This window comes from Ipomoea triloba, chromosome 13 (assembly GCF_003576645.1).
Source record: "Ipomoea triloba cultivar NCNSP0323 chromosome 13, ASM357664v1".
Classification (NCBI taxonomy): Eukaryota; Viridiplantae; Streptophyta; class Magnoliopsida; order Solanales; family Convolvulaceae; genus Ipomoea; species Ipomoea triloba.
The window spans coordinates 29,001,490-29,014,158 of NC_044928.1; the positions used below are offsets into that span (position 1 = coordinate 29,001,490).

Genomic DNA, 12,669 nt, shown 5'->3' on the forward strand with positions numbered 1-12,669 from the left:
TTTTTTTTTTTTTTTTTTTTTTTTGTTTTTAATCAACAAAACAGACATAAGACATCTGCAAGTATATACAAAGCATTGACAATGTTCCAAAAAAAAAAAAAAAAAAAATCCTCCAGAAAATCATTGGAGACAAATTCAATTTGATCGCCTGTCCTGTTTGGATGGTTCAAATTCCCTCCTTCCAAGTTTAGGCAGAAGAATCATAACATGAGAATTGAGAAGACACCATGGGGGGGTGGGTGTGAATTTGCTAGAGAGAGCTACAATGGCACTTTGGACCTGCAGGTCTGAATCAAGAAGAGTGAGTAAATATGGTGATGAGAAAATGCATGTATGTGGCCCCTATTGTTCCCATGTAACCTCGTGGATTATCTCGTTGGGATCGATCATCTCGTCGTTGGGGTCAATCGCGCTCTTGGGCGTGGTGGCGTTGGAGCTCTTGGGGGTGTCGCTCGAGCTCTTGGGCGAATCATCATCGCCCCCGACTGGCGAGTCGAACAAGGAGTCGTCGTCGAGCAGCTCTAGTGGGAATGCCCTTAGAGTAGAAGGCCTGTTTTGGAACTTCTTGCTGTCCACTCTGATGGTCTCCTCACCTCTCAGCATTCTTTCAACCTACATCACATGCAAAAACCAAATTGACCATATAACTGACTATCAGTTTAAGCTTTTAGTTGAGACGGGAGACTAAGAAACAGGCAAAGACAGAGTAAAAACGTTTTCGTCACTTAAAAGAGCGTGCCTTGCTCATTGAAGGTCGGTCCGTGGCAGACTGCTGTAAGCACAACGAAGCTACCATCGCCATACGATTCATTTGCTCCAAATCATAGTCACCTCCCAGGACTGGATCGGCCAATTCATTATAACTTTTCGTGAGTAGCAAAGGTTTAGCCTGCAGACAATAGTTAAATTACGTTTACTTGAATGTAACGACTCGAGGAGTTGGTAAACGTGCTGCTAGTGTAACTATAAGTTCAAAGACTGAACTGAATCTGGATTAGTCTTGCAATGGCGGGGTTACAAGAAGCTATACGGGAAAAAGGAAAGGAAGTACGTACCCACATCACAACACTGTTATTAGCTTCGTCTAGAGCGGGGCGTCCAGTAATAATCTCCAACAGCAACACTCCAAAGGCATAGACGTCGGTTTTTTCATCAACAATTCCATGCATGAAGAATTCTGGAGGGAGGTATCTGGCATAACGAGTAACGAGCTTTAAGGTCTGACGAAACGAAAAATGCTTTAAATGAGTTGTAAAAGAAATTAAAGGTCTCGTTTATACCAACCCGAATGTGCCTTCAAACTGAGATACAGTGAGGTGACTCCACTTATCGGGGAGCCATTTTGCGAGCCCAAAATCAGATATCTACATTAAACTAAAATTTGAGCATCAAAAGTTCATATTACTATGGTCTTTGCCAGAACTTTAGATCATCTGAATAGCAGTTTGATCCATAAATAAAAGACTCATGAAACTCTATCCTGTGACAAGAATAGATGCCTATCTTCTGATGCTTTGAAGTATAAGGTTTGCAAAGCTACTAATCAAATACAATAAACGGGGCTTTTTTTTTTGGGTGACAAGGGAAACCCGCCGTCACTACTCGAGGGTGTGCATTGGGTAAACTCTGCCTTGTGACCCTAGCTGGCATTCTGTCAAAGGACCACAATGAGGTAAACCAGCCTAGGTTGCCCATAGCTGACCGGCTCAACCTGAGAAGGCCTATAGGCTGCTTCCACTGGGAGTCGAACTTGTAACCCTGTGGTTACTAAGTCAACAACCTCACCAACTTGGCTGGGTTGCCCCCAAACGGGACTTTTTTTCATTTTATGATCTGTTGGTTCAAAGGGATACCTGAGCCTCGAAATCTTGTGACAGCAAAACATTAGCAGCCTTGATATCTCGATGTATAATTCTGCGTTGACACTCCTCGTGAAGATATGCAAGGCCTGCAGCAGTGCCTAAAGCGATTTTATACCTACTGCTCCAATCTAGTTTGTGGTTCTGCTCACCTGTGAATAAAACGAAAATTATATATATTCGGTCACTCGAAAATTTAGGTGGCAACACAATTTCTTGGAAGCAACAAGATAACGTATTGACCATTCAGAAGAGTTGCTAAGCTCCCATGAGGAGACAAAGGCAGAACAAGGAACATTCCCCCTTCGACTCCGTAGCCAATAACACTAGCAATGTTGGGGTGACTGACATGTACCAAAATTCCAAGCTCCGATAAGTAGTCCGCTGTCATCTCCTCGGGGCTTCCCCTGGTTAGCTTTTTAATCGCCACTAACCCTCCATCATCCAAGTTTCCCTTGTAAACTTCGGAATAGCCTCCCTTCCCGATGATATACTCTAAAAGAATATATTGTGATCCACAAGAACATAAGCTAAACTAGAAAGAAGGCAAGAACTAAACAAAACAAGAATAAGGGGTTTAGAAACTTTGAGATGACAAATTCCAAAGATTTCCAAGCAGTATATGTATTTTGTTTGAAGCATTAAATGAAGAAATGGAAAAATATATAGTGTACCACTGTTAAAGTTGTCTGTAGCTTTCTGGAGCTCGGAGAGGGAGTAATTCTTCCAGGATGTCCCGAGGAAATGAGGAACAAGATTGACGTCAAGTTGAGAATCATCCAGATCGACGTCAATTTGAGATGACTGAGGAACGAGATTGACATCGATTTGAGATGGCAGAGGAACGAGATCGACATGATCCATTTGAGATGGCAGCATAGGTTTCCTAGTTTTTTTGGAGAATATCCTTATGGAGTTTAGAGAGGGAATAGTAGGATGGAATGTATGTAAGCTCATTCCCGGTAAGTTCATCCCCGCGGGTCCTTTTTTCAGTTTCCTAAAGAACCCATACAATTGGGCATGAGTTTTCCCATCTGCATTAGTAAGCACGGTATGGAAAAATCCAAACTTTGAAGTAGCTGATCTTTCAGTCTCTGGCTGTTTCCCGCTAGCTTCACTCAACATCCTGTCTGTATGCCCCTCCTCGCAAAACTCTAATTCATCATCCTCCCCAATGGTTGCTAAAGTTGCCTTGTTGTGATCGTTGACATCTTCTACAATTGAATTTATCTCTTCATTGATTTCTCTATTAGGATCTTTATCTACAGGATTCTCCTCCAGGTTTAGGCATTGCATCTCTAAGAAAGCATTGTTCAACAACTCGCTGTCAGGCAATTTTCTTCGACAAGAGAAATAGACACACACATACAAGTATAAAATCCTATTCCATCCGTTTTCAGCACCAATTACCAAACAAGAAAACCGAGCATATGGAAAGAAAGATACATACAACGAGGTAAAAATCGAATTCTACCTTCCGCAGAGAGGGATATGGAAGTGCAGAATAGTAGTTTGGGTTCAATCTCAATGATAACTTCTTCATTTTCTTCAGCAGCTTCGCCGGTGCCCTCACTGCCAATATTCCCACCACTCAATCCAACTCATTGGTTAATCAGCCAAACAATGAAAAAACAATCCAAATTTACCATTTCTATCAAAGGGCATTCATATCCAAATTACAGAAACATTCTCATTCTATAGCCTAATCAGGAGAAAACTGGTTTAAAAGATCCCAAATCTCAAAAAGGCATCCAATTATAAGATCAGAATTTCAAGAAAATCAATTCTGGGTTCTCCAATTCCCCCTTTTCTTCATAAATAGAATCACATAGCAAGTAATAATAATCCAACATTTGTAAGATTTTCCCTAGGTTAGGTTTCTCCCAGACTATTCTGTATGGTTAGATTATTTGTATCTAACAACATTATGTCAAAAAACCAGGCAAAAGCTGTCAATAATTTCAGATGATTCATTTCAATGGAACAGATATTGCAATTTATAGAAAAAGGCAGCAATTTATATACATAGATAGATAGATACATAAGAATAATGAATGAATGAAATGAAGGGTTGGTTCCAAGAATTGAAGAAGAAAAATATATATACCATGGAGTTGGAGAAGCTGAAGATTCAGTATTTCCCATGGCTCCTCAAGGGCAGCGAAAAGAAAGAAAAAAAAAAAAACAGGGCCTATCCTTCCTCCTATGAATCAAATTTTTGTTTTGGTCACAGGAGAGAGGAACAAGATTGGGGTTTGCAACGAGGTGGGAGAGAAAAAGAGGAGAGCCAGAGACGGAAATAGCGGCTGGCATGCATGTATGATCAAGATTTCCTTGGAGATTCTAGGATCTCCTTGCCCAAAATTCGGCCTTTCTTCCAACTTTATTGAAATTCCAAGGAATGAAGGGCCATGCATGTTGCCATTCTTGATTCATTAAACAAAAAAAATAAATAAAAACAGTTTTTTTTTTGTCCTTTTTGTTTTAGCATGTCCTAAGTTGGTAGGGATAAATGAAATATCTAAATACCTTAATGCATGACCGAGTAACATTATGAGCTTGTATATATAGTCTAAATGATGTCATATCTAAATATTTTAATGCATGTGACCGTAAATATATTACTGGAGTATATTAGGAAAGAAGTAGAGCAATTGTATTGATATGTTTACAATATTTTCAGAGCCCCTTCCTCCTACAACAAGCCTACTATTTATACCACAGGTACACCGACCCTTCTTCTCTGCATGTAACGGTCTTCATGATGGTGAGCCTTGAATGTGAAGTGTAATGGAGCCGTTGGTAATAACTTCCCTCCTCAAGTGTAATGGATGTTTGTTTAACATCCTGAGCTTGCCTGTCTTCTTGTGGTTCGGGTCAGGTGCTGCATACCCAATTATCCTGTCACTAGCCCCCTACTCCTCAGTTTGCGAGCGTAGCCGAGTCAACTAGGGAGTAATAATAGTGCAGAAGCAAGATGAATAAGTTTTTTTTTCAATTAGATCTATTTCGTTTTTCACTTCAAGTCTTCCGATCTTACAGTTAATTGTGAATTTGTGGTGATATACTTATGTTAGTTATGTATTATTTTGTATTATTGTATATGTGTATCAGTCTAGGTATATCTTTAAATTTTTGACACATATTGACGGTAAATATGTTACCAATGTATATTTGAGTATTAGTGAAGTACAAATAGTTCAGTACAGTACAATAGTGTTTGTATATTAGAATGTCCCCCCACTTACAACGGTAGACCTACTACTTATACTAAGAGTACAACGACTCTCCTCTTTTGAGTGTAACGGTTTTCATTGGCAGCCTTGAATGTGGAGCGTAGTGGAGCCGTTGGCCATAATTTCACTCCTCAACATATAATAACTTCATTCTTCAGCATAATGGGCGGCTGTTTAATTCTTGTGCCCGTTTGTCTGCCTGTGGTTCGGGTCAAGTGTTTACCAATTACTCTGTCACATATATAGGCCTTAAAAAAAGCTAACATGTAGGCGTTAAATAGACTCAGAAGCCTATTTAAGACTTTTAAATTTTTTTAATGGCATACATACTAAATAGACTTTTAAAAAAGGCTCCAGGCTAGTCCAGACTAATTGTAGGTTTATGCTTGAGCCTAACAAAAAGCCTACATACAAGTTTAGACTCAGACTTATGATTTATATATGACTCATGCCTAATTTTCTAAAACTCGCTCGGCCTAGCCTACTTTCATCCCTATTATAGTGCAATGAATATATAGATAATAAAGTACGAATTGAATAATTAAGATTATTCCTTAGTAGAATAATAGGCTGTCAAAGACGTTGTGGTCAAGCAGCATGAAGTGACTCTCCCAAGTGGGAACTCATGGGTTTGAGCCTCGGTGGGGGCAATGTTGACTCGTTAGGCTTCAGTATGTTGAGAAAGAATAGTGTAAATTTTGGGTCTCCCTCACAAGTTCTACTACATGTATTCCCTAATTCAATCCTATCCTAACTTCTCTTAAAGAATGAAAGTGCACAATCACTCACGCCAAACAAGCTAAGACTATTTTCTTTGACATTTTTCCATTGTTTTATTTACATACTATTCTCTTTCTAGTCCAAATATGATAAAATAATTAATATTCTTAATTTATTTTTTTCTTATATTTTAAACTAACCCATCAAGAATCCCAAACGCACTATTGAGTATTGATTGTGACTTCTATTTATTGAATTTGAACAAAGATAAAAAGATAGGTGAGGTGCAAGTGGACTTCTTTACACTTAATACACTCTATTAAAGGAATAAATAAAGATAAAAGCATAGCAATTTGGCAAATTTAAAGTTATTGTACCATATCAAAGTAAGTTGTTATATCATACTTTTTAAAGGCAAAAAAAAAATCTATTTAGACTTTTTAAAAATTAAATATTATACTTCGCACTAAGAAGATCTTGTGCGACAAGTTCGGCTGAGAAGGTACTATTGACAAAAATTAAAGTCACGTCGTGAACTTCTAGTACAATAATCATGTTGCACCACACAATCACCTATTTTAGACCATTAATTTATATTTATATATTGAGTATCTATAATGTAGTAAAAGTTACTTTTGTATAATTGCATCCGATGGTAAATGTTTTGATTTTTTTCTTATTCATGTCACATTAAATTATTAACTAAGTACTTTGTAGGAAACTTTTACGGTGCGGCAGTAAAAAAAGAAAAAGAAAAAAAAAAGGAACTCATAATTTTATTATAAATTTTTTATTTTGTCAGACGAGATATTTCTAAACGCACCATTTAACATAACTTTGTCTACTTAATTTATGACTATTATATCATCTAATCTATGAAATAAAAAAATATATAGAAAACTTCAAACAATTTTTCTCTCTCTCTTAAACACAACGTCATAAAAAATTGAACAGAATATTTGTTTGTCGCTATTATTATAGAATTATTGGTATGTGTACAAGGCAAGCTAGCTAGCATATGTTACCATGATGAAGACAATATTTCAAACAATAAGATTACCATGAATATAATATTCTTCTATTTAGCTATGTATGTTAAAGAACCATATGCGCCCAAGAAACTAATAATTGATGACAATAATCACCAAAAAAAAAAGTTCTCAATTATTAAGTCTGCCCCTTTAATAAAATTTTCCACTTTGATTTCTACATTGTTCTTTAGCTTTTTATGTGTACATAATAATACTATAGGTATTATGTCATATAATTATGAATGTTTTACTCGTTTTGCGGAGGCGATTAGCTAGGATTTTCTCTTTGAGCTTGGGTACGATTAATCTCCCTAGGGATAGCAGTGGGGCAATGTCAGTACAGTGTATACTCCTCATCCATACCCCGCTCCCTATTAGAGAATATAAAATTTTCCTCATGGCTTAGGGATAGGAAATCCCCTCCGCGGTCAATTTTATAGTCAAATTGGTAATTTAGTACGAATTTTTTAATTAATGTATATAGGAAGAGGCGGGAGGGATATCCCCGTCCATGTCCCTATTATCCAAATTCGGTCCCTATCTCCGCTCACGTTAAAATCAAGATTAAAGATCCCCATATAGTCGGACTGTCGGAGAGAAATTGTCATCACTAAACCACCCCTAGAGCTAATTAACCTCATTGTCATAGCTATTAGCTAGTCATTTTTGTTGTCTAAGTAAACCAACTTAATTGTTCTAAAATTATTATATTAATAAAACTCCACTTATTAGCTTACTTGTAAAGAAGATGAGGAAAAAAAAGAAAGAAATAGGCCACCTGCCACCCTTTGAGAGAAAGAGAGGAGTGGGTTATTTTTGGTGAGTTGTAGCCTTGTAGGTAATTAGGGAGAAGAAAGATTTCCAATTTTCAATTTTCCTCCCTTTATAGTCATAAATCATAATATAGAGGCACTAAATAGAGAAACTATTATTTAGGTTTCAAATGAAGTTTAAGTACATTAACCAGCTTGGTTGGCGTGAGTGATCGTGCACTCTTGTCCATTAAGATAAGTCAGGAGTTAGTCTGAGTATGATATGAGTTTAAATGTCCTCTCGTAGCTTTACCAAAAAAAAAAAAGAAGTTTAACAAAGACCTTGTGGTCTAGTGGCACCCGGTGTCCCCTTCAGTAGGTTGAAAACATTGTAACAGAGTCAGTAGTACTCAAAAAAAAAAGTTCTTAAATACAAATCATTTTCTAACAAAAATGTTCGATCTTAATATCTAGAGTTTCAATACTTTTTTGTTTGTTTGTAATAATGGAAATTCACAATCACTATTTAAGAGTATAGATTAGATAAACCTTGTTCATGTGTAATAGTTGCAAACCACATAAGAGATGTAACTTGCACTAAAAAGATCTTGTATATAATGTAATGATAGATTCGATTGAAATGATATTCGCAAGAATTGAACTCGTGCCCTTTAGACAGTTTCAATACTTTTTAAATTTTGATGTGTAATATTGAAATTTAAAAGACGAAAGCATTTAAAAATAAAAGAAAGAAAGGAAAAAAAAAAAGTTGACCAACTTTCCACTTTAAGCCAACAGCATTAGTAGAATTTGTATATATATAATTATATATTAAAAATATTTTTTTTATCATTATTATATTTTTATATGACTGATTAATTTGTTATGAGGTACCTAAATAAGTATCGCCATGCACTCATGCACGATATCATTTAATAAAGAGAAATCCTATAATATCGAAAAAGCAGTATACTGCTATTATAAAAAAAAATGTTATTTACACAAATATAATTACTATTTTTATTTATAGTAATAGAGACAATATATTTTTAATATTCATTTTATCCCGCTTTAATGGCTTTATCAGTCGTACTATGCGATTTTTATTTGTTAAACAAATTTTTTATTTTGTACTTATTTATTAAAGTTATTTTTAGATTTAATTTTTTATATTTAATTGTATTTTTATTACAATTCTAAATATATAAATATTATATAGTAATTTAAATTTAAATATTAAAATTTTAAATTGTAAATAATTTTAGTTAAATATAGTAATTGAATTAAACAGATCAAATCAGACAGGGGAATATTATTTAAAAAATTAAATAAATTATTTAGTACAAAAGTTTTAGATACATTGTACTAGTATTATTTTTTCTTGATGTTTGTCAATTGTCACATCCTGCATCCCTATAAGATGACGTGGCAGATATTATCAAGAAAACCATTCAAGCCCGAAACTCCGGTCATTAGCCCGGCCCGTTTAATAACAATAATGCTCCTTGGGGTGGGAAACAACTCGCCACCAAACACGTGGTCCCCGCTTTTACTATACCCCTTACAACACGACAACTCCACGTCTAATCCTTAACGCCGTCAACCTAAGATTCCATCAAAATGTTTATATGAACAATTATTTGAAGAAAATAAGAAAAGGTCAAAATCAATATGAAAGACTAATATTATATTTTCCTCATAATATTAATCTCTTCATATACTATTATTTTTTTTAATTTTATATTTGGTAGTTTAAGTAAGTCTTTAAGAGTATCATCATCAATGGTTTGATTTCTTACATAAATTTTAAAATGTCAAGTAAAAGAGAAGGATGGAGGAAAAAAATAATTAAAAAAAGAGAGGAAAAAGCTATGTTAACGTGCATTGTACGCGCCCGACTTGGCGTTTTTGGTTGCTTCACGCGCATCGGATGAGTCTGTTGCTTTCTTAGTGGGGCTCACTTTTCTTTCAAAAACAAGGTTTTCCAGCAACAATCCAAAATCTTCTCTCTCCTCTCTCCATCTCCTTCACATAAGCATTACAACTTGCAAAAATATGCCCATATGGGCAGCTTAGTCAGTCACAAGAGTGAAGTTTGGGAAGAAAGATCAGTGATCAAGTCTCATCAGCACCAGTATGGTAGTAACCTCCTTGTGCCCAGTAAGGGTTGGGGAATATGGACATAAAAAAGGGGGCTCATTGTGCGCAAAATAAGCCCCCCGAGGTGTACGAGTAGGTAAAGTATAATTTTCATGTCAGAATGAAAATTTATACATTTAATACAAACTCGCCATAAATTAGGGGTGATCAGAGTAACAATGTTAATGACAATATAACTTAAGAACGAAAAGCTGAGCACTATGTATCCTTTCAATTTTTATTATACATTAATTACAATAGAAAATTACAAATATGTAAGTAATACTTAACTCATAAAATACATTATTTTACCCTAATAATTTTATTAATTTTTTTCTCCCCAAGAATATCGCTTTGGACCGTGATCCACACAGCTACGTGAAAATTTGCCGTGCCAAATAACGGTGGAGTGATGTTACAAGTAACGGAAATTCTACAAAAATCATGGCCCTACAGACAAGCTGTAAAACGACCCAGTCATGGCATCAGCCACTCAAATATAGGAATTTTATTTAAAAAAAAAAAAAAAAAACACGAAATCAAAGCCGGGCGGCCATCTCTCTCTCTCTCTCTTTCTCTCTCTTTCTCTATCTCTAACTCTCTCTCACGCGTCGTTCATTGCGAAACCACCCACCCCTTTCCTCCTCATCTTTTCTCCGTCCTCGTATATAAACCTACCATTCTCGATCCACCATTTATGTGAACTGGAAGAATTTCCAGCATAAAAACCCCCCCAAAAAAACCAAAAAAAAAAAGCATATTTTCTGAAACAGAGCGGGAAGGGAAAGCATTTTTCAGCGACCCATTTCCTCCTTCGCTCTGTAAACCTTTTTTCTCTCTGGCTTTTCTCCTCACACACAGATCTTCTTCCATTAATCTCCGGCGATTTCTGTTTTTTCCCTTCCTTTTTTTTTTTTTTCTCTGGGTAGGCTTTGTTTATGTTTAGGGGCTAATCTTTAGATGTTTGTGGAGTTTATTGTTTGAATTGATTTTATTTTTTTTGGGAAGGGGAAAAATGGGAACGGAGATTCTTAGACCGCAGGATTGTTTGGGTGAGAGGGTGAACCCGTTTCATCGCCGGAAAAATGGGTACGCCGTCGGTGGGGGCGGGGCGTTTTACCCCCGTAATAATAGGAAACAGGTGGTTAGGTCGGAGAAGAAGAGATTCAACGCGGCGGCGGCGGCGGAGGCCGTGCCGGCGGGTCCCAAGAAATCGCCCAGCGCCGAGAATTTGAGACACGGCGGCGCCGGCGGTTGGAAGCACGCCGAGCTATTGATGGGGCGCGTGACGATCTTGCGGCGGGGGGAGTCGATGGGCTCCCTCAACTCGAAGATCCACCGTGACAACAAGGCGGCGCCGCCGCCGAATGGTGGCTCCGGCGACGGTGCCGGCGATGTCGCCGGCGACGATTTGGTGGTCGTCGGGATCCGGAGACTGGGCCCGGAGCAGCCGGTCATGATTCCCAAGCAGATCCGCGTCAGCCGCTCCTCCGGCGACGTGTACGCCGGCTCCGGCTTCTCCAACTCGCCGTCGCCGAGATCTCTGCCTTTGCCTTCATTCTTCAACAACGCTAACAAGAAGCAAGACGGGTCGGACACGACGTCGTTTGACGACTCGGCAACCCGAGACTTGAGACGGTTGCTCCGACTCGAATAGAAAAATCGGATCCGGATCCGGATCCGGGTCGGTGCCCTCGATGTTTTCAAGATCAATACAAATCCCTCCTTTGGTTTTTTGCACATATGGAGTGATTAAAGTGGGTCTGAAAATAGAGGGAAAATGAAAACAAAATAAATTAAAACACCGATTAAAAGGATCCTATTTTTCTACTAATTATTAATAATCGTTATAATATATATTAATTAAGGTGGGTTAATTTGGAGGGTACTGTTGTAATTTCACGTGTAAGAATGAGTGAGGGAGAGAAGAGTACTTGCCATAATGTTATTACTACCAAGTACCAAGTCAAATGTATTATGGTCTGTTGATATTTGGTGATGTAGAGGAAGAGGAGTTTTGTGAGCTCCAAATCTTTGTATAATATCCTATTATTGAATAATAGACAAAGATGAACTATTTAGGGAATAATTGCGTGTTTGTTTTTTTAATTACTATTCTATTTGCCTTCTCAATTATTATAATCAAAAAGTTTTTAGACAATATCTTAGTAACTTTCAACCGAGTTGGTGGAACAGTAAATTTGATAATCACAAGTAGTCACACGGTTTAAATTTGATTCTGAAGTTGCATATTGACTTTTTTGGTTTGAGGTGGTCAGTTATGAATAATCTAGACTTGTTAATTTCACTGTGGTCTTTGATTAACAAGAGTTATATTTTGGAGCTGCTTATTGATTTTTTTTTATTTGAGTCGATCAGTTATGGTCTATGGGTGGAAAAAGCTAATTTACTAGAAGTTGAATTCAGAGTTGTTATTGATTTTTTCGATTTGAATCGATCAATTATGATTCATTTAGGCTGATTTATTTTCTTGTGGTCTATTGGACAATTAGAATTTCATTCTTCAAATAGTGTAAATTCTAAATCAGTGTAATTTTTTCATAAATCAAAGGTATTTTGTAACGAAGGATTTGAAAGATGTGGTTAGAAGGCCATATCAAGGCACAATATTAACGTTAGCATGAATAACTCAGTTGATCACAGAGGTAGTGAAGTTTAAGAAAAAATATCAAATGTTTAACATAATTATTATAATTTATATTCTCTCAAATATTTTGTTAGGTCGGAACCCTTAGCGTTAGGGATTCAACCTACGGGAAAGAAAGGCACAATGTTAATGCTGTTTTCTTTGTTATAATTAAATTTGTATTGATTTATTCAAGCCAATGATGACTTTGAGGTTCAAAGGCACCATGGAATTCTTCATTATTATTGATTGATTCAAAAGGGGTAGATGGCTTGTCTATTTTAG

General features: G+C 36.7%; 2 protein-coding genes across 2 annotated transcripts; one reads left to right on the plus strand and one right to left on the minus strand.

Moving 5' to 3' along the window:
• Nucleotides 1-139: 139 nt before the first annotated feature.
• On the minus strand, nucleotides 140-4,274 carry LOC116002176 (receptor-like cytosolic serine/threonine-protein kinase RBK2). Its single transcript, XM_031242241.1, has 9 exons — nucleotides 3,967-4,274; nucleotides 3,334-3,431; nucleotides 2,534-3,157; nucleotides 2,103-2,354; nucleotides 1,854-2,011; nucleotides 1,285-1,364; nucleotides 1,056-1,191; nucleotides 740-889; nucleotides 140-612 (listed from the first exon to the last, which is right to left on the minus strand). Exons 1-9 carry the CDS (start codon nucleotides 4,002-4,004, stop codon nucleotides 343-345), a joined length of 1,806 nt encoding a protein of 601 aa, XP_031098101.1. The 5' UTR covers nucleotides 4,005-4,274; the 3' UTR covers nucleotides 140-342.
• Nucleotides 4,275-10,301: 6,027 nt separating this feature from the next.
• LOC116002544 lies at nucleotides 10,302-11,826 on the plus strand. The gene has a single exon (XM_031242714.1). It carries the CDS (start codon nucleotides 10,753-10,755, stop codon nucleotides 11,392-11,394), a length of 642 nt encoding a protein of 213 aa, XP_031098574.1. The 5' UTR covers nucleotides 10,302-10,752; the 3' UTR covers nucleotides 11,395-11,826.
• The last annotated feature ends 843 nt before the right edge of the window (nucleotides 11,827-12,669 follow it).

Coding starts and splice junctions, on each gene's coding strand:
- LOC116002176 (XM_031242241.1), bottom strand. CDS start 4,004: ATGGGAAATACTGAATCTTCAGCTTCTCCAACTCCATG. Junction 2,012..2,102: donor CTTAGCAACTCTTCTGAATG/GTCAATACGTTA, acceptor TTTTATTCACAG/GTGAGCAGAACCACAAACTA. Junction 613..739: donor ACCGACCTTCAATGAGCAAG/GCACGCTCTTTT, acceptor CATGTGATGTAG/GTTGAAAGAATGCTGAGAGG.
- LOC116002544 (XM_031242714.1), top strand. CDS start 10,753: ATGGGAACGGAGATTCTTAGACCGCAGGATTGTTTGGGTGAGAGGGTG.